The following is a 25,049-nucleotide window of genomic DNA, read 5'->3' on the forward strand; positions in this document are numbered from 1 at the left end:
ATGGGATCTGAAGAACCTCATGCAACCCCAAGTGTTCATGAAGAAATTCCAGCCACTAGTGCTGAAGAAATTATCAATGAAGAATTGACGACCCAGGCTGAAGCTGAAGAAGAGCCAGAAATTCCTCAGCCTGAGGAACCTGAGATTGCGATTCCTGAAGTGGTGCTGTAATTGACTGACACTCCTCAGCCCAAGCCCAAGGATCCTTTCTCGAAGAAGCAAAAATTCAAGGCTGATGATTTCTTCGGCGAGCACATGTTCTTCACTAACTTCAACCCGTATGACAATGCTCGTCTTAGAAGGAAGCGTTTCTGGACTGCCACCCAGGCCAACTTATATTCCTCAGTGCTTTACAACAAAGACAAAGTCTTCGATCATGAGCATATTCCTCATGTGGACATGAAATCCATGCCTTGCTGCTCTCAAGTCCTCAGCATGATTCATGACGCTGGCTTGCTCAATTTCTACTCTGACATCGTTGATTGGAATGAAGAGCTTATTCTTCAGTTCTACACAACTTTGCATATCACAGGCGATGCTTCTGACATCAACTCATGGGTGTTGGACTGGATGACTGAAAACACTCATTACAAGGCACCAGCCACAGAATTGCTTCGTGCCCTCCCAATCAGTCCTCCACTTGACGGTGCTCGTTGTTTATATGATGAGCCTGAACTCACTGATCACTATATGCAAGTGGTCATGAAGCCGTTGAAGTCAGGACAAGCTCCAAGGACCAATTTCCTCGTGAAGGAATTGCTCTATGTGCCAAGGACAATCTACCGCATTCTAACGAAGACCATGAGTCCCATTAAAAGCCATGACTCATCCGATGAAGAAATTATCGGAATGATGAAGAATATGCTTTTCAACATCATGCATCGCATCCCCATCAATTATCATGATTTCTTCATGAGGACTCTGGCGAATGTTGCACTTTCTCCATTTGATCTGAAGCCTTACGCGCCGTGGATCATGAGATTCCTCAGAACAAGGTCTTCACTTAACTACAAGGCTGATTTTCAGAATCACCTCAGCTACTTGCCCCCTGTCGAAGTCCTCAAGCGGACAATTTCCTCATCTGATGAGAAGGGCAAGTCACCAGCCGTGATCGATGAAGGCATTCGTCCATTGGATGGTCAGTTTCACAAAGCTGCATCTTACTCCACCAATGATGACTCTGCCACTCATGATACTACTGCCAATGCTACCAAGACAAGTCCTCAAGCTACTGCTCCTCGTGTGCTGACTGATCGTGAACTGCTGATTAGTCTTCACCAGAAGATGGATCGCAACCACAAGTGGGTTAAGCGTCAGTTTGGTTCTATTCTTCACAACATGACTTCCACACATAATGCAGTGAAGAAAAATCACTACTACCTCCATGAAGTGTTTGATCGCACCTGGGCTATTCTGTCACATCTATATGGTGAAGAAGATCTAAAGCAAATGGGCTTCAAGGAAGACTTTGACTGGTCTGCTCCTCCACCGAAGAGATTCAAGAAGGTCAAGGTTCCTCCCTTGGTGGCTAGCTCATATTCTTCATCACGCGCCACAGACGAGCATGAAGACTTGGACGACACTACAGCAGGCCCTGCATCGACTCAAGACCCTGACAACACTGGCGCTCCTCCATCAACATGATATTCTTCAGGGGCATTAGTCCTCAGTTTCAACCCTTTTGGTCATTCGATGACAAAGGGGGAGAAATTTGAGTTAGTCTCCAAGCGGGTCTATCTTATATGGGCGTTTTTTTGCTAAGTTACATCTCTCGTTCTTCTGATGACTTTGCTGGATCGAGTTGTAATCTTAAACTCTATGGTGACCTGATACTTTAGTTGTGTTCTTCTGCATGCTTATTCCTCATTAATGTTAATGCACACATGTTGAATTACATCAGTCACCATATTTCATCATGCATTTCAAATTCTTCATATTATATATCAAATGCGTGTATGAATTACAAGATATGGGAGATCTCCATGATTATACTCTTCAAGTGTGCATTGCTTCAAAAGCAAATTCCTCACTATGCACACCTTCAGGGGGAGTTCTTCTATATCTTGCAATCAAATTCCTCAATATCAGTATTTACACTTCACATGTTTATCCCCGTTGAAAACTTAACCTATATTGTCATCAATCACCAAAAAGGGGGAGATTGTAAGTGCATCTAGTGCCCCTTAGTGATTTTCGTGCATTGAAGACTTATAGGTTAAGGGACTGATGCGTTTGTGAGTGTACACAGGTCTATAAGTCTATGAGGAGTTTGATAATTACAGAGAAAGTCGACCCCTAAAAATGAAGTTCTTCGTCTGAAGACTTTGGATATCTGAAGACTTTCTGAAGACTTTGAAAGTGAAGAAATTGGTGTGACCTTGAAGACTTAGTATTCCTTCGAGGAACATGAAGCGTGAAGACTTTTGTTTTCGTAGTTTCTTTTTATCTTTCTTGAGTCATAGGAAACACCGTACTATTAAAGGGGGTCGAGGAAATACTAAGGAAAAATTTCCATGTGATGCTCAACTCAAAATCCTACACCTACCAATCCCTTCGAGTGAAGCCATTGGAAATCTCATACAGTTCAGTCATATTCTTCAGTGACAGAGACGAAGTTCTTCTGGTCTCTGAGGAATTTGTTCTGACTGAGGAGTTAGGAATTCACCAGTGTGAATTACCTACACAGTGAGGAACATGATAGCCCTGAGGATTTTGATAGTCAAAATTCCGACCGTTGCTGTGCTATGCACCAGCGGTTCCAAAATATCTACCCACCTAACGGTCATATCAGACAAGGGCATTTATGTCTTATCATGTCGGGCTGCTCCCTAGGCTATAAATAGCCGCCCCCTACAACCACTAGCTGGTTGGCTGCTCCGAGAGGAACTGACACTTGTCATTTGAGAGCATCCCATCCTCCGAGGACTTTGAGCGAAAATCATCAAGTGAGGAAAACCCAAACCCAACACACCTACAACCCAAAGTGATTGAGCATCACTGAAGAGATTGATCCTGCATGGATCCGACGCTTGTTTCCTTTGAAGATTGTGCTTCTTCCAGACGGTTAGGCGTCAAGGTCTAGAGCATCCAAGAGGAATTGTGGTCGCCGAGTGACCAAGTTTGTGAAGGTTCGGAAGTCACCTGAAGACTTACCACGAGTGTTTGGGCGAGGTCTGTGTGACCTTAGCTCAAGGAGAATACGGTGAGGACTGTGTGTCCGGGACTGGGTGTCCTCGAGTTTAAATACTCAGCCGCTCCAACCAGATGTACAATTGAGACAGCAGTTGGAACTGGTCTACCAAATCATTGTCTTCACCAAGCCTACTAGTTCTATTTTCTCAACTCTTTCATTTCCTCATGTCTGTTGTTGTGTGCCTGTTCATATCTATTTGAAGACTTTGACTGAAGACTTTCTCAATTTCCTCAAATCAATTTCTTCAGTCTGTTCGTCTTCTTTCTTGTGTTATCCTGTCTTTACGCTTTATGTACTCTGTGTTTGTCTTCATCTCGCCATGATGACTATGCTTGTGTTCTGTTATGTTTACTTCTGAGTACTTATTCCGCTGCTAGTAGTTCTTCATTTAGGAATTTCCTCACCAGCAAATTCCTCAGTGAAGAATTTATAAAAATCGCCTATTCACCCCCCCTATAGTTGATATAACGCACTTTCACTATGGTTATCCTATGATGTTTGAGTAGATCTGTTTTGTCATACGGGTTAATCGTGATCTTGGTTGGTATGATTGTATATTTTATTTATGGTGTTGTCCTACGGTGCCCTCCGTTCTAGCGCAAACGTGAAGGGCCCCAGTTGTAGGGTGTTGCAATATGTTCATGGTTTGCTTATTGTCAGTGTTGCGGGGGTGACAACAGCCTAAACGCGGATAAGTGGGTCATGGCGTATGGGAGTAAAGAGGACTTGATACTTAATGCTATGGTTGGGTTTTACGACCTTAATGATCTTTAGTAGTTGCGGATGCTTGCTAGAGTTCCAATCATAAGTGCATATGATCCAAGTAGAGAAAGTATGTTAGCTCATGCCTCTCCCTCATATAAAATTACAAGAATGATTACCGGTACTTGTTAGCGACTGCCTAGAGACAAATGACTTTCTTGTTGACAAAAGCTATCCACTTTTATTACCTCACAATTTAGTTTTATTCTCGCAAAGTACTCGTAGTTTTATTCTTGCAAAATAGTTTCATACTTGTTCTAGGTAAAGCAAACGTCAAGTGTGCGTAGAGTTGTATCGGTGGTCGATAGAACTTGAGGGAATATTTTTTTCTGCCTTTAGCTCCTTGTTGGGTTTGACACTCTTATTTATTGAAGAAGGGTACAAACGATCCCCTATACTTGTGGGTTATCTGTACACAAGGTTCTCATAGAGAGTGACGCCCATGACTGACAAAGTGGTAAGTCTTGTGAACTTATTTTGAGAATGGTTTTGATCTTATGTTGATTGTGCACACTTTTGAGCTTTCGTTGAATTTGCAGACTTTTGTACTCAATAGAAGTATCATTGAAGGCTCAGACGCACTCGTACATAACCCCGGGACTGCGGAGTCTGATGCTACCTTGAGGGAAACGATGAAAGTAAGCACTTGAAGTCCTTAGCCTAATTTTGGCTTTAGAAATCTTTATCCTTGCATTCAAAATACTTTTATCTTTGTTGTTGTTGTTGTTGTTGTTGTTGTTGTTGTTGTTGTTGCTGTTGCTGTTGTTGATGTTGCTACTGTTGTTGATGTTGTTGTTGTTGTTGTTGTTGTTGTTGCAGCGCTTCATGAAACGCTGCCGGAGGCTAGTCACCATTCTTGTGTGCCCTGGCACCATTGATGTGCATGCTGTCAGCGTAAGTAAAACCAGGGTAGTAACATTTTAGTGCAGTGGACCTAAAAATCAAATTGGGTCGTATGTTTTCATGTACTGTGGTCATTTAAAGCACAAAAAATGAATATGGGCAACAAAATGCAAACCCTAATTTTGGGGTGCTTGTATGATGAACTTCTTTCTTACAAAATCGTGCCAACTTACATTTTCTGTTTAAGCAAACATAGTGCTACCACGAAGCAAATCATTTGAGCTAGTACATGTTACCTAAGTAAAAGGACAATGATGCTAATTTCAAAATTGTAGAACTTGTTAACTTATGACAAAACAGAAAATCGCAACACAAACACTCATGAACTTATAAGGGGAAAATGGGTGGGGGGAAATAGGCAAGTTTCAAGTTCCGTTTGAGCAAAAACCAATGCTATCATGAAGCAACTCATATGAAATTTTTAAGCAAAACAGTCTAGTGGAAGTAGGCAAGTTACAAGTTCTGTTTGAGCAAAACCATTGTTGTCCTCTTATGGTTGTAGTGAACAACTTGAATGCTCTGTTTTAGGCAAAAAAAAAATGGTGCTTCCGGGAAAGCAACAGCTATGAGCTAGTATGTTGCATGATGGCAAAATAAATTGTCCTGATTTTAAATTGTATAAACTTAATTGCACGTGGGTTTTGATTTATGTTGGAGACATCACACATTTTGATTTTAGAAAAACTGCAGCAAAAATTCAAAACACAAAACTTGTACTCCCTTTGTAAACTGATATAAGACCGTTTAGATCACTAAAGTAGTTATCTACACGATCTTATATTGGTTTACAGAGGGAGTGCTTATTACTATGGTTCGCCTGTGGCAATGGGAGCACCAGAGGTTATGTTAAGCATAAATAAATAGAAAAGGTTGGCAAACATACAAAAACCTAATTAGTATATGTTGGGTTTTTAGGGTGCTTGCTACTATGAACTGTACTACAATCAAGGGAGGTGGCAACTTATATGCTATGTTTAAGCAAATTCATTGCTACTATGAAGCAACTCATATGAGATAGTATAAGCTACCTGGTGGCAAAAAAAGAACTTGCTAAACTGATTTTAAAAAACCTGCAATACTTACGAATTTAAGCAGAAATGATGAATACACTTCTGAGCAAAAAAAAAAGATACATCTGGAAGTAAGCAACTTGCATGTCCTGTTTAGGCAAAAATGGTTTCCTGCTAAGGGAAAAAGTGCTCCAATATGTACTTTGGAATTTTGTAGGTGGATCCTGCAAAAAGAAACATCATAGGCATCTGGCAATTTGGTAAGGGGTCAGAAAAACGCAGGTGTTCCATGCTTCCCTCGACGAAGCAATTGGTCACGGGAAAAATGGTAATTTGAAATAAAGGAAAAAGTCTCCATGGTTGTAGACTGAAAAACATGGATTGCATCGTCAGAAACTCGACGAATAGACCAGCCCCCACTGAAAGATAGTTCTATTGCTGTAAGTACAAAATATGTAAAAGTAATGAACATAAGAGACAATGTCGCCCCTGACTACTGCTACTTTTAAGTTTTTTTGGAATCAAAGAACATGCTCGGCACATGGCGGACATGATTTGGATCCAACGGCGCGCAAGGTGTGTGCTCGGGAGTGCCAAAAAGTGCAGCTCCACTCTTTAGAATTTAGGATATAAAAATTTAAAAGAAATGTCCAACCTGATGGGTGCCCGATTGGGTCAGGTTACCCGATGGGTTCGGGCATGGGTTTGATCCCAGGCCAATCAATAGGGTCGTGGGCCGATAACTTATTCGAGCATGGGTCTGGTAGAGGTTGGCCCGACCAAACCCGACCCGAATGCAGGTTGACGAAGGACGACCAAACGCGACACCCCTGGACGCTCGCTTCGGTTGGCTGGGCAGTCGCACTATTGGGCCTCGGCCCATCCGGATTTATTTTTTGTTTCCATGCCTTTTTGACTTTTTGTTTCACATGAATGAGCTTTTTTGCTAAAAAACATGAATGACATTATTATTATTCACATGTGATTACCATGTTTAGCTTGATTATGCCGAAAACCAAAAATGTTCCCATGGATTGCTTTTCTACGGCCCTAACTTTTAAGAATAATACCGTACGTGCAATCACCAAGAAATGTCTTTTTTTTAGGGGTATCACCAAGAAATGTCTACTAGCACTTTGTATTCTACGTGTAGCACATCTAGTAAACACTTTTTATCACGCGTGTTATGCTCCCCGTGTTGTTCTAGTCCTCCTGTGTACGCGTCACCATGGCCCAGCGAAAGATCCACGAAGCACACAGCCAAACCCCTCCAACCACTCCATCCATCCAACCCACCCGTTACACTACGCATCCACCCCGAGCCGAAAACCAGAGACCATCAATCAAGCTCTTTTTTTTTACACTAATAACCATCAATCAAGCTTAGAAAAAGAGGCACGGAGGAGCAAAAATTAGAACCATCTTCTTGACCAGTTCGGCCTCCCCATTGGTCGCGCCCGCCGGCTGGGCTCAACGCGGACGCCACGACCGCCAACTCTTCTCCCCCCACGAGTCAAACCGCCCCGTCTCCCCCTCCCCCTCTCCCTCTCCCTCCCTTTCCTTGTAACCTTCGCAAGAGGAGCAGCGGCAGCAACAAGAGCGCCAGGCCAGGCCAGCAGAGAGCACCCTCCCTCCCCTCCCTCCCTCCATTGCCGCCTTCCTCCCCCTCTCCCCGCCCGCGAAACCTCGAGCGCGGGACACGTACGCACAAGAAAAGGCGCTTGCATTTCGGCTGTCGGCGGGGAGGCTTGTTTGCCGGCGGCGGCGTTTCTTGGCGGCCGGGCTGGTCGTTCGGCGTGATGAACAGCGGTGACGCCGCCGGGTCCAGCTCCGGCGGATCCGGGGACGCGGGCGCGCCCAGGAGGGCCTCCAGGAAGCCCAAGTGTGAGATCTCGCGCCTCTCTTTCCTCTCCTTTTGGCTGGGGTCTGGTGGTACAATTGCTTTTTTCTCTCTGCAAGTTTAATAAGATGCAATCCTGTCAAGTTCAATATGGTTAGTCACTTGGCTACGCAGCCTGGGCCTGGAAAAGCTTGCTCATCATTCTTGCCCCATGTGTTAAGGATAGGAGAGTTGACTTCCTTTAGAGCCGGAGCTTGAGCTTCGACTCATCAACCAAGTCGTGCAATCCAAAATCACATGCTCGGTCAAATGAAGTTTAGGTCCAACTGCCAAACTTGCTGCCAAATTTATTCATATCTTCTCTTTCGTGTAAGCAGACTCCAAGTTCACGCAGCAGGAGCTCCCAGCTTGCAAGCCAATTCTTACTCCAAAATGGGTAGGTTGACAAGTATTACATCTTTTCTGGCGTGAGTTAGCTTTAGCTTTAGAGAGATCATATGTAGGACCGCCTCACAAATGGTTGCGCTTATGTTCATGCAGGTTATTTCGGTGTTTGTTCTTGTTGGTGTCATTTTTGTCCCGATAGGTGTTGCTTCGTTGCTAGCTTCAAATAAGGTATGCTGAATATGACCTATGCTGATTCAACCATATATATCTTCACCATCTTTTTTTAGCTAACGTTTGTTGGTTTCTTTGCCGTAGGTCGTTGAGATTGTTGATCGATACGATGATGCGTGCGTCCCGTCTAATGTTACTGACAAGCTTGCCTACATCCAGAACTCAACAATATCTAAAACCTGCCGAAGGACACTAAAGGTAATGAGCTTAACTGCATGCTTTTATAGGTCTAATCGCTGGAATGGCACAGTAAAAACCACCAGGCATTATCTTGTAGCAGAGTGTGTGATGTGTCGGTTAATTCACAAATATGTATCTTGGTTTAAGAATCAAAGTAACCCTTGTCTGAAACATTTCTTCGTTGTATGTTGGTCTCCAGGTCCCGAAGGATATGAAGCAGCCAATTTTTGTGTATTACCAGTTGAATAACTTCTACCAGAATCATAGGAGGTATGCACTGTGCTTCACGAGGTTACCAATATGTCAAAGACGTTGAAGTAAATACAACGGATCTTTGGCTCAAATATGTGTCCAGTTTTTGCTCCAATAGCATTGAAAATGAATAAAAGAAGAAAGCATTGTCGATAATGTTAACTCACGAATGGATAGTGATTATGCAAAGGAAGGCTTGAACAGCATAAGCTTGAAGTGGGGGTAGGATTTTAGAAGGAAGAAGAGTGGACTAAAATCTGGAAAGGGGGAGTATAGATGAGAGAGTAATTCATTGTTCTTGTTTATCAGACCTTTGTTTTGCTGGAAATTGCTTCTCTGACTTGACCCTAAGAAACTTGTCTAAACTACTACATGGAATATATGTACACTAAAATAAACCCAACTATCAAGGAAATTATTTAATCTTATGTCCACTTTCCAACTAATGTTGCGTAGGCATCCCACATAATTGCATGAAGAAGTGCCTATAGCCACTACTAATGACACCTACTGATTGTTGTCCGGATCGCTAAAATGTTGGATATTGACACGTCGACATGCAATTTTAGCAGTTAAAGCTCTTTCTTTATTTGCTCAAACAGTTTTTTTGTACTTTGTTTTCCTAGGAGCCTTATACTTTCCCTGCTTACATATCACATTTTTCACATTCAGATATGTTAAGAGCCGGAATGACCAACAGCTAAGAGATGCTAGTAAGGCAAACGAGACCACGCTTTGTGACCCTGAGAAGACCAGAGATGGAATGGCTATTGTTCCATGTGGTCTGATAGCATGGAGCACATTCAATGATACATATACCTTCCAACACAACACTAACAACTTAACTATCGACAAGACAGACATCTCTTGGAAGAGTGATAGGGACCACAAATTTGGAAGTGATGTCTTCCCAAAAAACTTTCAGAAAGGTCCTCTTATAGGTGGAAAAACACTCAACGAATCTATACCGGTATGCTTTTGGGTTTCAATTCCACTCTGTGTCATAAGATTATTATTACATATGTGGTTGACAAGCAATAATTACTCAGGTATATTATGGTTGTCCAATTTAAAGATAAACTGACCTCAGCACGATCATTTTCCATTAGATAGACCAAGACAAGTTCTTTGAGCAGCCAAAAAGATAACATTTTGTGCCCCTGAAAGTTACTTATTCTACCTGTCTGCTGTGCAGCTGAGTGAGCAAGAGGACCTTATTGTTTGGATGCGAACTGCCGCGCTTCCTACATTCAGAAAACTGTATGGTAGGATATATGTGGACCTCAAAGAAAATGACACCATTACTGTTACACTGGACAACAATTACAACACATATAGCTTTGATGGCAAAAAGAGTTTGGTGCTTTCTACTTCAACTTGGCTTGGTGGAAAGAATGATTTTCTTGGTCTTGCATATCTCACTGTTGGTGGACTCTGCTTCTTCCTGGCATTTGCATTCACCTTACTCTACTTGATAAAACCAAGGTTAGTGGCTTATAAGCTCTCGTATACCGATCATATTAAGTTACATCGCTGATCTTTTTTTCTGGTCTCCATGCAGAAAATTGGGAGATAACAACTACTTGTCATGGAACAGAAACTCTGCAGGCCACTGATGCACTCTGAAAGTTGATTTCCGCATTCAACATCGAACAATTGGTCTTGTGGTTAACTTGTATCTTTGTACGAAAATAGCAATTTTTGTGTACAAGCTGTTCTCAAAGTACGTGTATCAAGTGGACTTGTGTGTATGAGCAACACGAAAGGGTGTACATTATTATACTGAAATATACATACACGGTTCTTTTGTTGAAAATTGCATTCTCGAGAGTGAAAATGAATCTGTGGACTGATCTTCATCCCTGTTCAGTGCTGTCAGTTTTAAACAGGTGTATTCTGTTATTCCACTTGACATATTTTTGCAAAGTAAGTTTTCTTAGAGCATTCTTGCATGGTTTTTTTGAAACTCCATAAAGAATAATGATCTGCAATATACGCTGATAAGATAATCTTTGAAGGGTTACAAGATACATATGTTGTTCTTGTTCGGAAATTTTCTACACCTAACCTTTATGACTAAAATAGGACATCAAACTAGAGGCACAACTTCAGAAATCAGCTCTTCAGAAATGGTTACTGGTCAGTAGAATGTTTTGACTCTTCCTTCTTCACATTACTCGGAGTAAGTAATTGCTGAGATACCGGCCTTCAGGATATGAAGGGTCAATGGGATGATCGCAAGCTGCTCCTGCTTGACGTAAAACCGTAACCTTTCGACCGGCCATTGATGCAGCACCCTTTAAGTTGGAAGCAAGATGAATTATCATCAACGTGGATAAGCAAAAAGGAATTTGCAATGGAATATAGACAAGCTGTTTGAATAAACTTTCGTTTTTTACCACCTAGTACGCATGCCAATATGAAAAGAAGCTAAAAGGGCCATGACTATTCATCGCAAACCTTCTATGAAATTTCAGTTTGACATGCTGGAAGACATTAAATTGGATCAATAATACAAACTCCAATTGGCACTGTAATAAAATTCTAGATTTGAGTAAATAGGACCCAAGAGTCCATGTGACAAGGTGTACGCTGAGCAGTTCTGCAAGACGGGCAACACAAAATACCTGAATGGTTTTAAGGAAGAGACCACTTTGGGTCATAGCTCCAGAACAAGAGCATGTCATGAGTAACCCCCCTGGCTTTACCACTTGCATTGCAAGAGCATTCAGGCTTCTGTACATACCGGATGCACTTTGTAGCACCTACAAATACAACAGAGAATCCTCCTTCACTTACATAGAACAATTGTTGGTTCAAGACTTCAAGTGTACAGACAGTCTGTGAGTGGGATAAAGGGTTTTGCTGATGTTCAGGGTAAGTACTAAAGAGCAAGTTTAGTTAGATGCCTACTGAGGCCTGTACAAATGATCCATGAACTTCTTGATGTATAACATGCTTCAGAACTTCACATGATCACATCAAAGATGAAATGATAATCAAGCCAAATTAGCAACTACAGGCAGATGCTTCATGGGATGTATACCTTCTTCCGAGGTGCCAACTTTGGAGGATCCAGGATTACCAAGTCCCACAGCTCATTTCTTGAGATAGCACCTTTCATGAATGCAGTTGCATCTTCTTTTAAGAACGAAATTCTCTCAGCATCAAGCTTATTCAGAAGAATATTCTCGTTGGCAAGATCTAGTGCAGATCCTGATGAATCAATGCCTGAAAATGGTACTAGTCAGATTGTCGTTTTTACAGCCCAAACCTGTAGAGTGTTATAAAGTGATACTAAAAAGGACACACTGTTGTGGGTTTTCCAAATTAATGATACAACTAAACTATAATTCAACTGTGATGAACTTCAGAGCATCTGAACGGAGGACTAAAAGGTCCACTAGCTTGCAGCACTATACCAGTAACATTAGTTGCACCGCCCTTGGCTGCACTAAGCGCAAAACCACCACTGTAACAGCAAAGGTCAAGAACCCTCTGGTCCTTCGAGAGTGTGGATATGAAGTGGCGACTTTCCCGTTGATCTGCATAAAAACCTGTCTTCTGCCCCTCCATAGAGACTAGATAGACGATGCCATTTTCCATAACCTGGACGTAAGAAAAGCACACAAGTGTTGGAACTAAGAGCAACACAAGTATGCAACATAGCAGGTAGAGAAGATTGACAAATACTATGAGTGAAGCTACTGCAATGCTGCGTTTAGTCCCGCACAACCGCACACACCGTCAGTCTCTTTACACTAGCTGTAGTTGCTAACTTGCTATATTAATTGAGTATGACAAACCCGGTTCAAAAACAAATATGGCAAAGGCAAAAAATATACTCGAATTGGAGCTAACCTCCTCGCATTTTTTTTAAGCTGAACCGCATGTACCATGACTTGCTAAAAATAGGTACATTGAACCATAATTTGTAAAGTTTTAAAATCAAATTTCCTAATTTCCTTTAAAAACATTTAAGCCAGCAGGCTCACCTTCACAGTTCCAGAGTATGAAGAGGGTGCAGGTTCTTTTTGTTCTGACATATCTAATCCTTCCTCTTTTAGAATATCAGTTGATGACCTCCACTTTATATGTTTAACATCACTAACTTTGCTAACAAGGGACTGGATTTGTTGCCTATATTTCTCAACCCAAGCAGCAGATGAAGCAATCACAGCAACATCAGCAAATATATCCACTATCAGACCAGATAATCTGCATTTCAAAACATTGAATATTGATAGTTGCAATACTATGCATGAATACAAGAATGAGACAACAGGCAAGGTTCCGGAGAGAGAGAAAAATACAAGTCATTCAATGCTCAAGATCAGTATTCTCTGCTGCACATATCAAAAATACACAGGGCAATATAACTATCCATTGTTTATACAAAGATATTGAGATACAAAGTTGAACTATTTGGAGACCCATATATACTGGAACTAAAAAGTGGTGCTGAATGGTGAACTAACTATGCTCCTTTCAATGATGGATATCAAGGTGGTTTCTTTGCTAACTAAAGTATAGCAATGGAGAACAGTTTATACCTGTCGCCTTCACTATTGATGAGACGGTAAGCATTTGTATTAGTTGAGGGGAAACCCAAACTACGCCGTAAATCCACCGCAGAACAAAGTCTTTCTTCGAGCAGTCTTTCCATATTTAGTGCAGAGGCTGGATCTCTGAGCAAAGCAAAAATAGGGGATATTCAGCACAAGCTCTCAAACTTTCAGTAACCATAGAACCTCAACAATTGTGTCACCTTTTTGCCTCTTCTTCTAGTTGCATTAGCCGAACACAAAACATAGACACGGAGTTATAGACACCCCACCCGATAGGTTTCTCTGACCCATCAGCTACCAAAACAACATCACCAGTTTTTGGGGGAGGTCGGCCAATTATTCTATCAACCGCACCACTGTAGACCATTGGACTCCCATCTCGGAATATCTGAGTCTTGCCCTTCTTTAGTACCACCCTCGCCAAACCTAAAAAAGGTGCTTGGATGTTAGTATATACTCCCTCTGTCCCAAGATAAGTGTACTAAATCAAAGACACTTATCTTGGGACAGAGGGAGTACTTCTGGTCGAGCGAAGGAAAGAAAGAAGTGCCTACTGGCCATAACCTATGCTTAACCCAAACAAGCGGAATGGGAGATGCTTGATTAATTGATTTCAGCGTTGTGGATGAAATCTAGCCAACTATTTGGACAAGGCCCATCATTCCACTTTGTGGTGATGCATACCACTCTTTCGTGAAACTAATTTAAACGAGTGATGAACCATTTTTAGGAGACTGTAATTACCATCGTTTCTAGCTGTTGTTACCATAAATGCCCTTCGGGAGGAGTAGAACTTTTAACAATTGACAATCTCCGACTTGGAGGATTATGAGCAAGTAAAATTGGCAATATAGGTCCTCATACCAGGCCATGAAAGATGAAACAATGACCAAACATTTACAGTTATTTACCACTCGCTACAACTGTACCAATCAATGAGCGTCCAAGCTCAGGAAATGTACGCATTGGCAAACGGCCGGCCCCTAACCAGATCGAAACGCAGCACGGGAAACAAATGGCGCGGTTCACTTGGTCGTTTCAACAAACAGCTCGTCGCCATGGCGCTCCCATTCGCCGCCACACGGAGGATAGAAGGGACGAGCACAAACCTCGCCGCACGGGAGGACGAGCAGAAACGAGCCCCGCGGCGGGGGAGAGGACGATAGTAAAGCCGTTCGACAGAATGCCGGCAGAGACTAGGCGAGGGCGGGCGCGAGATGAGTAAAGAGCGTGGACCTTTGCGGTCGGCGGCGAGCTCTTCCAGGGCGGAGGAGGAGGCGACGGCGGAGGCGGAGGCGGGCCTCGCGAGGCGCGCCCTGACGAGGGCGGGCACAGACGCCGGAGCCGCGGCGCCGCAGGCGCGGAGCATCGCTTAGCTCGTGTTGGCGCTGCCTATAGCTGCCGACGTTCGCCACAAAAGGTAACCGAGACTTGTGGATTGGTATTTCCTGTTCAAGTTGCGCATCTGTGTCACTGCGACGTGGGGCCTTCATCGAGGCCAGGCCAGGCCACTGAAGAGTGGAACGCTCCCGTTCGACTCGAATCGCTGCTACTCAACAAATCAACTGCCACTGCCTAGTTGGGCCTTCGTGTAATTTAGAGCATTTCTTTTTTTAGGCTTAATTTAGAGCATTTCTTGTTTTGATAAGAGCATCTCCACTCGTTCGGTCCCAGCGCATAGGCCGGCGCTCTTTCGGGCGCTTACCCGGCGATTTTTAGGCCCTGGGGCGATCAAGGCCCGAGCCACGCCACCAGGTGCCGCCCCCAACGCGCCGCAAATTCAAACTTGGTCCATTCCCGTTCCCAAAAAACGGCACAAGCCCGGCGATCGGCGCCATAGTTCGGCGATCATCACCTTGCCACAGTTCGGCGATCAAATAAAAAGTTCGGCGTACAAAAAGAAAGGACACGCAGGTAATGTATCAAACGGCGGTGTCGGCCTCCAGCGTTTGAGGAGTCGGCGTGCGCGGACCGGGCGGCGTCGGCGCGGCGTTTGTGCTGCTGGGAGTCGCGGAGGCATCATCACTCGGGCTTGGCAGCGGCGTTGGCGTCGGCGTGTGAGTTGGCGTCGGCGTCGCCGGTATCTGGTTCAGGATGAGGCCGCGCTCCGCCAGGTACCATGCCTTGAGCTTCTCGTCGCCGCTCTGGAGCACATCTGTGCCGCCCATTAGGAAAGGCAGGTCAGTGTGTCTCTTCTTCGCGGCGATGTTGGTCCGGAGCAAGTCGAGTTTGACGGCGATGTTTGTCATCAACGCCGACCACGGCCTCGGTTTTCTCTTCCGCAGGGCGGCCCTGGTCTTGACGTCGGCGAGACAATGCTCGATGGACTCTTGCACACGTGTGGTAGTCGGCTCGGTGTGTTTCGCCTTCTTGGCCCCTTTGTTGTCGTCCGGGCGCCCGTCGGCCGCGCCCGGCGTCGACGCGTTCGGCTTGTACGTCTCCTTGGCCTTGGAGAGGGTGCACAGGACATCCGCCCACTTCTTGCACTTGTCGATCCGCTTGAAGACGTGGAGGTACTTGAACTCTTGGTCGCTGTTGTCCTGACGAAACATGGCGAACATCCGCAGAAGCTGCGCTGAGGAACATCAATCGGCGGGCGCGCACACGGCAAAAAGAAAAGGGTGAGGCCGGTGTGCTATACCTGATCCTCAACGCTGGCGCTGCTCTCCGGGCGAGCCGCGTTCTCCTCGACGATCCCATGTTATTTGTTGCACGCCGTTTGGATGAGCCCCCAATGGTTCGTCGTTGCCTTCGACCCGCGTTGCATGTAGACGTCTTTGAAGTAGGGGTCGACGAGCTTGCGCTCGTCGAACTCGGCCTTGATGTGGTCCCAATACGTGTCGATGCTCTGGTTCGTGCCGGTGATCGGGTCGAGGCAGAGGACTTTCCATGCTTCGGCGAGGCACTCGTCCTCCTTGGATGCCCACTTGATGCGCGGCTTGCCGGTCCTAGCCGCCCGCTTCTTCTTCTTCTTCCCTTTCCTCGCCGGAGCAAGCGTCGGATCCTCCTCCTCCTCTGGCTCTTCCTCGCCGTAGTCGAGCTCGTCGTCCATGTCGCCGTTGAGGTCCATTGTGTCGTCTTGGGCAGTGAACCCAGGGGAGGCGGCGGCAGCGGCCGAGCCGATCGTGATGATGTCTTCCATGTCAGCCTCCGTCGCGTCGGTGCCACCGAGATGCGGCGAGGAGGCTTGTGAGAAGAGCAGCACGCAACGACGGAGAGGTGGCGTCGGGGAGGCTGCGTACGCCGACGGCGAGTAGGTGTACGGAGGGTACTGCACGCCGGCGAAGGCGGGTGAGGGCGTGCGCTGGGCCGGGTGACCATGGGGGAAGGTGATGTTGGGGTTGAACCCGCCGTGTGTGTCACCGTCGGCGTAGCCCAGCGACGGTGTGCAGCTCCAGGGTTGTGGCGACGACGAGAAGCCGCCTGAGATCCGATGCTTTGCTGGCTCCAGGACGCGTACGGGCCGTGGCTGCTGGGTGGATTCATCATCCCCGTGCGAGCCGCCTCGGTTTGTTTGGCCGAGCGCTTCGCCTGCTCGGCCCTGTCCCGGGCCTTCTTGGCCCTGTTCCGCCTGCCGGTGGTGGCAGCCTCCCGGCGCTGAACTTCCGCCTTCCAGTCGGTGTTAGACATGCCCGGGGGCTTGGACAGCGGCGCCGTCTGCTTTCTCTACTTCGGCTGGGTGACGGTGGCGGTTGTATCCGTCGCAGCGCGGGGGACCACATACTTCTTCGACGGCATGACGGTCGGCTTGGAAGGGAGGAGGAGAAGATTGGCGGGAGGAATGAAGAATGAGAGGGAAGCCGAGGGGGAAAGCGCGAGGAAACGGGGGGGAAAGGGCCTCCTCTCGCCGACAAAGCGGCCCCACGCCCCTTTTCGCTTCTGCCGGCGCCCCCAGGCGCTTGGGTTCGGCTCGGGGTCGCCGGATGTTAATTCGGGCCAAACCGGCGCTAAATGAGATCGTGGGGGCGCGACTAGGCCGATTTTTGGTCGCCCGCGCTAAAAATTCGCCTAGAGGGGAGGGGGCTGTTGGGGCGCGGTTGGAGATGCTATAAGGCCTACGATGCTTATTTTCAGTTCTACTCTCTCCGATCCTAAATATTATAACTCTTTTTAGTCATTTTGGGATATGACAGTAGCATTGGTTAAAAAATCAAAAAAGCTGAATTTTTTTGCCACAAAACAGTGATGTTTTTTCAATATTTTGCATGCAAAATTTCACAACGAAACCACATTCATGTAGGTGTGCGTAAAAAAATCGATGCTCCAGTCTTGTGACTCCATAGCGAATTTTTGCACACGTGCTGAAAAAAATCAATATTTCTTGGAAAAAAACATTTTTAAACATTTTTTTGGATTTTACTGTTCACCCGAGCTCATGTGAGCTCGGGTGCAGAACAGCTGCGTCCTATCCATTAACGCGTGTTCTTTTGTATCGGTTTATAGTTTGTGACCTCAGTAGTGGTCTGAAAAGAGAAGTTACATTGTCTGCCAAATTCAGTGATAAACCTGAGACGATAAGTTCTCAACCTAGCATCATGGTTTTGAGTAGACGTCGCAAATCTGCATTTCTTTTGTGCGAACTATCACAGGTCCGCACTATTATGTTCTTACTTCACAATACTGCAATTTTCTTTGGCACAGGTTTTTTCACAAAACTGCATTCCTTCCAGGATGATGTACCGCCTTGAGAGGATGGGCTCCAGATGGCACACATGCTGATCTGTTTGTGTGACGTATGTAAAGAAGGCCGGAACTCTTCAAATGAATGGCTAAATCGATGAAGAATCGGTCCAAAAAAATCGATGAAGAATGATCTGCAGCAAGGCCACTGTTTTATTAATATTTAACTTATGGCTGCACTACTACTGTGTAGTATACACACACGGGAGCGTGACCCTCCTGCCCCCCCCCCTCGCGGGCGGCCAGGAGGGAACCCTAGCCGCCGCCCGTCGGGGCGTCCCCTCCTCCTCTCCTCCCTCCCTCGCCGCCGCCAGGGGGCGCAGCCGGGCGAAGCGCGGCTGGCGGCGGCGGCGGCGGGGAGATTTCGTCCTCTCGTGTGGGGCCCTGATGCGGGACGGGGCGGCCGGGCTGGGGTGCGGCGCTGGCGGCATGGCGACGGCAGGGAGCTGGAGCTGTGCGGCGACGGCTTCTTGCCGGCTGCGCGACGGGCGTCGTGGTGGCGGAGCGTGCTGGGCGGCCGGTGGCGGCGGATGGTGCGGGTCAACGCAGCTCCGCCAAATCTAGCCGCGTCACGACGCGGGCTGCGGGCAGCGAGGACTGCGGACGGCGCCGTGGGGTGCGGCGGTGGCTGTCCATGGCAGTGGTGTGGCCTCGGCTGGTGTCCGGGGCGGTGGTGCGTGCTTGGCGGCGGCGACCCCGTTCAGCACCATTTTGGTCTGGCGGGCGTGTGGGCGTCGGGCGGCGCGGGGGCGGGCTGCGACCTGGTGTGGTCGTGGTCATGACCGTGGCCCACGGCAGCGCGCTAGCTGCTGCTGGCGACGGTGGTGGTGGCAGGTTGATTGCGGCGGCGGCCAGATTTTTCTGGCGTCGGCCCGTCTGTAGGCTGCCTGTATCGGCCTTCGACCCCTCTCCTCGACGTCCGTTCGCTTCTCTCAGCGGAGGGTTGGCCTTCTCCCGGCTGCGGTCCATCATGCGTCTCGCGCCCGATGACGTAGGACCGAGCTGGTCTCGCGCGCGGCAGCAGGACCGGCTCATCTCGCGCCCGACAGTAGGACTGCGCTCGTCTCGCGCCCGGCAGCAGGACCGGCTCGTCTCGTGCCCGGTGGCAGGACTGCGCTCGTCTCGCGCCCGGTGTAGCAGGATGGCTCGATGGAGGCTTGTTGTGGCCGGCCTATTGGGTCTCGGCGTTGGGACTGGCCAGGGGTGTGAAAGGCGGATCCTTTCCGCCCGTGTCTGCGGTGGAGGTAGCGGTGGGGCTCGGGGGACTTGGTGTCAAGGTCTTGGATTCCGGGGCGGCGGCCCCGGTAGTGGTGGCGCGGTGCTCATGGGCAAAGCTCGTGCCTCGGTGCTGCCCGGCTATCACGGCCGTGTGGGCGGTGTGGTAGCCGGGGTATGGCGTTCGTTGGCGGTGAATGTTGGCCGGGGTGAAAACCTACTCTATCTTTGGACGGACTGGCGATGGCGAATATCGCTCCCTTCTTGAAGGCGTCGTCGCGGCTATCACTGCATGTCGTGGTGCTCCAGGGGAAACTCTGATCCTCGGATCGGACGGTGGCGACGCTCCGGTGCCGTATCCTTCCTGAAGGCACCGCCTTGAAGCCCACGGTTCGTCATATGCGGCTTCACTTCTTCGGATGAAGCCTCCGGTGGCTCTTGTAGTGCTAGGGTGTGTGTTGCTGCGCTCAGCGCCTATGTATCCTGCCTTGGGTGCGTGTGTGTGTTTGTGATGGGTGAGTGCGGTTGTACCGGACACTGTGGATCTTTGCTTTATATATAAAGTGGGACGAAAGCCTTTTTCGGTACTACTGTGTAGTATCACAAACAGTCTAGAACGGGTTATGTTGGCCTTCTGTTAGGCTCTTGGGTCAGTCCTTTTGATATTCCATGTGATGTGAAACATTTTCTTATGCATGTTATCATGGTTCCCTTAAGGCAATCATTTTACATGCCTGGTTCTACTCGGATCTTTCCTAAACTTGGCCTCGGTTATGACTTGATGTGGACTAGTTTTCTACATTTGTACATTTATCTAGAGGTTTGAAGCTAACAATATTTTTGTCACAGCTGTTGTCAGACTGATTTAATCACAACATCAACGCCAAACTGCAAATAAATCCCAACTCCTCGTTCACAGGCTCTGTGGTTCAATATTTTAATTTGGTACCAACCACACACCAGCCGCAATTTTAATTTTAACTAGGTCCATTCGAAAGATGCATTCAGATTTCAGAACGACTGACAGACCAACTATAGTCAGTACTCCCTCCGTTCGGGTTTATTGGGCCTGTGAGCAAGAATGCGGCGTCCCTTCTTATTAGGCCCTCCCGTCCAATTACCAAGGAAAGTTAATTGAAAACGATGCATGCATGCGAGATTAGCGTCGTTCGGCAGCATTTTCGAGGAAATAATTAATGCATAGACGCCGCATGCGTGGAGATTTGGCGCTTGGGTTGCAGCTCCATCCGCTAGTTCCGCGGAAAATTAATTTGTAGACGTTGCATGCATGGGCTCTAGAGGTAGCGATTGGTGCAAAGCATGCGGGATTGTGGTTGCATAATTATTCACAATAAATGACGTGCCATACTAAGCATCAGCTAATTACTCAAAGGATTAATACCTAAACTAACGTGCACCAATAGAAGACTGCCTTGGTCTTGCCGATTCGGTTGGCGGGCCTAATAAATCCGGACGGAGAGAGTAATTCAGAAGGTGGAGACAAGCACAGAAAAAGGAGGGTAACAATTCAGAGGGATTTATCTCATCCTGGTAGCCATATTTCATTGATATAAGCAGTACATCGAAGCACAGCTACAAGCCAGTTACATAGGAACGACGCACACATAGAACACGACGGGAACAGAGAATCTAAAACACCTAGCAACGACAAGCGAGGCGCCTAGGCGCGCTCCCCGCGGATGCGGCGGGCGAGCTGGATGTCCTTGGGCATGATGGTGACGCGCTTGGCATGGATGGCGCAGAGGTTGGTGTCCTCGAAGAGGCCGATGAGGTAGGCCTCGGCGGCCTCCTGCAGGGCAGAGACGGCGGAGCTCTGGAAGCGGAGGTCGGTCTTGAAGTCCTGCGCGATCTCACGGACCAGGCGCTGGAAGGGGAGCTTGCGGATGAGCAGCTCCGTGCTCTTCTGGTACTTGCGGATCTCGCGCAGCGCGACGGTGCCCGGGCGGAAGCGGTGCGGCTTCTTCACGCCGCCGGTGGCGGGGGCCGACTTGCGCGCCGCCTTGGTCGCCAGCTGCTTCCACGGGGCCTTGCCGCCGGTGGACTTGCGCGCCGTCTGCTTCGTACGGGCCATCGGGGGAGGAGCGGGGGCGCTGGGATGGGAGATCGGAGAGGTTTGCTCGGGTGTTTTGAAGTGGAGCGGGGGAGATTTGCTTTGCGATGTGGAAATGGAGGGGAGACAGGGGGAATAAATAGGAGGCGGGTGGATTTGGTGCTCGGAGCGCGGATCCGGAATTCGGCCGCGGGTGGGGGGAGGGGAGGTGGGAGCCGTCGGATGGCGTATGAGTGAAGGGTGCCGATCGATTTTTCCAGGCGTCACGCGGATCGCGATCCGTGGGTCGTGAATGGTGACGAATGGAAGGCTGCCATCTGGCAACTCTTTCACATCTCAATCACGCTAGGACTGTGGTGTGGCAGGATGGCCGTCCCATGAAACATCACTGTAACTTTTCTTTCTTTCTTTTTGCGGTTGTTCTTTCAATCAAACGAATTTCGTGGGATTTGCATTCATAGGAATTTTTTATACATAAGAGCAACTCCAACGCAGGCACTCATTTCGTCCGCCGCCGTCCGTCTGGGTCGGTGCAGACAAAAGTGGAGGTCCAACGCGCGACCCATCCACAAAACGCGTCCGTGCGGATCCATTTACGGCCCAAATTTGCGGCAGAAATGCGTCGGCGTGGACGCGAAGCGGACTCCTCGCGCGCCTTCTTGGTGTCCACCACGTCCCCGCCTAGTGGCCGCCCAACTACCGCGGTCAGCTTTATTAATGACGACTGCCCATCGCGGGTCCACGTGTCAGCTACAGCGGTCGGCCTTTTTTAATCCGAGCGTGCGTTGGGGGCCGTCCTCATCCGCTTCCAAACGCCCCGTCCCCATCTTGCCACCCCTGTGCTCCCCCGCCGGCGACAAAGCCTAGCAAACCCTAGCCATTGCAAGCCACCGCAATGGGCCTCTTCTCCGGCAAGGGAAAGGGCAAGGGCGCCGCCGTCCCTCCCCGCGCGCTCCCCCCCCCCTCCTCCCCTCCGGCGTCGTCGTCTTTGCGAGCGGATCGTCGTCCTGGTGCACCAGGCGAAGTGGCACTGGGAGCATCGCGTCCCTCTCCCCTACCCGACGTCGCGCTACCACACGACTGACACTTGGATCCGCCGGCGCCGCCGCGGTCAGCGAGGGCGCACGTGGAGGAGGTGCGGCACCGGCTGCAGTTGCTGACGCCGGAGCAGCGCCGCAACCCCGCCTACGACTTCGACTCCCCCGTTTGGGAGCAGTGTTTTGCCTTTGATGTTTTCTCTCAATTGAACTTTGATTAATTGCACGTTCTTGTTATTGTGCTCTTCAATTTCTTTGACACAAAACTCATGGGGTGGGATGAAAGTTCCCTTTACTCCAAACAAGAAACAAGCGCGGATGTTTTGGTACCCTTGTCATGCCCTTGCTCAACCGAGCTTGTTTCCCTTGTCTCCTTGCATTTCATGAATTCAGAGCATATACTGCACGTTTTTGTGTTCAACAACTGAACTACCCTTGCCATTCAAGTCGCTCTTATTTTCATCAAAATTATCAATTCTGCAAAGGTTCCTCTTCTTGCCTCGGTATAGGCCTTCTGGTAGTGTCCCTTGTTTATATTTTTATGTGGAAGAACTTTAGGGCATCTCCAACAGTTGTAAGATAGGTGTTGGTAAATTTGCCACCTAGGACATAGTGATGATGTGGCATGTATTAAATATGGAGAGAGAGCAAAGTTGTATGTAGATTAATCAATAACCTTTGCACAAGCTCCAAGGTGAAATAGAAAGCAACCACATTTATTGTTCCACCATCTATTGGATAGTTTACATACAACCCATTGGAGTAGTTGTATGATAGCTTGTTGGTTGATGACATGGACATTTTACCAACAAGACAAACATACAACCTGTTGGAGATGCCCTTACACTTGTCCCAATGGGCTATAACCCTTTCTCAATGCAACTCGTTATAGAGAGGACCCCTCCCCCCTCCCCAGTTCTTTCACACTATTTCGGCAATGAGATATGGGTGTTGCCAGAAATTTACAATTGCGTAGGAGGTGTATAATATGATACGATACTAAACGGAAGTATATGCACTGTTGTAAAATTTCCACTTATTCAGCTATGACTGCCATGAAGGTGTGGAGTCAAATTACGAATATCAATGGTTGTTGGAAATATTAGCACTTCTCTGACTAATCTAATCCACGAGTAAGCAGTAAACATGGCAAATACGCTATGCATCTCACACCCATACCTAAGCATGTGAGCACATACAGTACATAGAAATCGAAACATCTATGAAGAACATATATACGGCTAGCACGTGTACGAGTAAACATGGGATGAACAGATCATATCCTCCGGTTAGCTAGGCCAACGCAGCGGCGGCAGCAGCAGCCTCGGCGTCGACCGTGGCCTTCTTCTTGGCGGCGGCGTCTTCGACCATGGTGTCGATGCATGGGAAGTAGTGGAAGCAGAGGCGAAGGGAGACGGGGACGGATCGGGAGCAATCGCGTCGAGACGCTCCCCAAAAACCTTATTGTCGTTCTCCTGGGCAGGATCTCGAACGACAGGGTTCCGGAGGCACCTGGTCTCCCGACCAATCGTGCACGCGGTCGTCGGGATGGGATCACCGGAAGCAGCACAGATAGAGGAATAGTAGATGACGGCTAGGGCTGTGCGAGAGGAAGTGAGTGAACTGAGTTAGGGTTCACTCCACTGGCCAGCGCCTTTTTATATAGGTCGTCGGGTAGATGGGTCTGGGCTCAGGGCCACGACCGAGTTCGCGAATAGCCCACGGTACAACGTCTCGGACAGTGGCACTTCCGTAAGCGACTCATTGATTAATCCGAGATTAATTAACCATTCTGATCGGCAAAAATAAGCTTCGGCTCAGCTCATTCCCGCACGCGCATCGTGATCAGGCGAGGCGTGGCGAGGCGATGCGGGCGGTAGAGGAGGAGGAGCGCATGTGTATAGCTCCTATTCCCAAGCTCCCAATAGCAAATGGTAGAGCAGCCCTTATAAAGAGGTCTCACTCTTCTTACTGTAGCAGTATGGTACTAAACTTCCCACCACTTGCCGTACACATGCATGGGTCTTAGAGATTAAGCAGGGATTATTGTCTTCTATGGGCCTAAGCCCATCCATAATCCATCAATCCCCCACCACATCTCGACGCACATAAGTTAGTCAACTATTCCAAACAATGTTTGATATACCGGAATTTTCAGTGGGGATGTCAAGTTGAACTTCCACCTAGAGCAATAAGATTAGATTTCTTCACAACCGAACAATGGACCATGCCTTGAATTGTCAGTTTGACGTGCAGAAGTTACGCCCATTGTCATCTGATACGTGGCTTCTGAAGGCTAAACCCCACGGGTGGAGCTTATTAGTCATACTCTGTACCTTCTCATGAGCTTCCTAGAGATCACCCAATCTCATAGACTGTGACCAACAGTCGGGCTCACATAGGTGTGTTCCTCTAAAGAATGCTTTGTAGGTTAGCATCTTGCTTACATAAGCTTTGGAACACATTAAGACAAAAGTCAGCCTGCCTTACAGAATTGAGAGTATTATTGCATCTCCAACGGAGTGGGTTAGGTAAGGATACTCTCCTCGATTGACCGTTGGGTTGTTTTCCCAGGTCCTAATTCATGGGATCTCCGATCCCATAGGTTGGGTTACCCCCATGGCAACTTACGTGGGTCTCATGCCCATCTCCCTCGATGCATTTTCTATCACAATCCATGATAGCCCTTTCATAAAAGGGTCTGCCAGATTTTTAGCAAA

The 25,049-nt window shown here is 47.8% G+C and overlaps 3 protein-coding genes across 3 annotated transcripts; 1 reads left to right on the plus strand and 2 right to left on the minus strand.

Moving 5' to 3' along the window:
* The first annotated feature begins 7,420 nt into the window (after positions 1–7,420).
* Positions 7,421–10,574, plus strand: LOC123136626 (ALA-interacting subunit 3). The gene is made up of 8 exons (XM_044556053.1): positions 7,421–7,752; positions 8,086–8,144; positions 8,249–8,323; positions 8,411–8,524; positions 8,706–8,776; positions 9,431–9,728; positions 9,954–10,243; positions 10,320–10,574. Exons 1-8 carry the CDS (start codon positions 7,668–7,670, stop codon positions 10,372–10,374), a joined length of 1,047 nt encoding a protein of 348 aa, XP_044411988.1. The 5' UTR covers positions 7,421–7,667; the 3' UTR covers positions 10,375–10,574.
* A 134-nt stretch (positions 10,575–10,708) lies between these two features.
* Positions 10,709–14,806, minus strand: LOC123136625 (ribosomal RNA large subunit methyltransferase I). The gene is made up of 8 exons (XM_044556052.1): positions 14,563–14,806; positions 13,527–13,752; positions 13,312–13,446; positions 12,754–12,976; positions 12,181–12,367; positions 11,805–11,989; positions 11,386–11,523; positions 10,709–11,055 (listed from the first exon to the last, which is right to left on the minus strand). The coding sequence occupies exons 1-8, from the start codon at positions 14,693–14,695 to the stop codon at positions 10,927–10,929; spliced, it is 1,356 nt and encodes a 451-aa protein (XP_044411987.1). The 5' UTR covers positions 14,696–14,806; the 3' UTR covers positions 10,709–10,926.
* Positions 14,807–20,758: 5,952 nt separating this feature from the next.
* LOC123133983 (histone H3.2) lies at positions 20,759–21,400 on the minus strand. Its single transcript, XM_044553354.1, has one exon. It carries the CDS (start codon positions 21,311–21,313, stop codon positions 20,903–20,905), a length of 411 nt encoding a protein of 136 aa, XP_044409289.1. The 5' UTR covers positions 21,314–21,400; the 3' UTR covers positions 20,759–20,902.
* Between the last annotated feature and the right edge of the window lie 3,649 nt (positions 21,401–25,049).

Source organism: Triticum aestivum, chromosome 6B, assembly GCF_018294505.1.
Source record: "Triticum aestivum cultivar Chinese Spring chromosome 6B, IWGSC CS RefSeq v2.1, whole genome shotgun sequence".
Lineage (NCBI taxonomy): Eukaryota > Viridiplantae > Streptophyta > Magnoliopsida > Poales > Poaceae > Triticum > Triticum aestivum.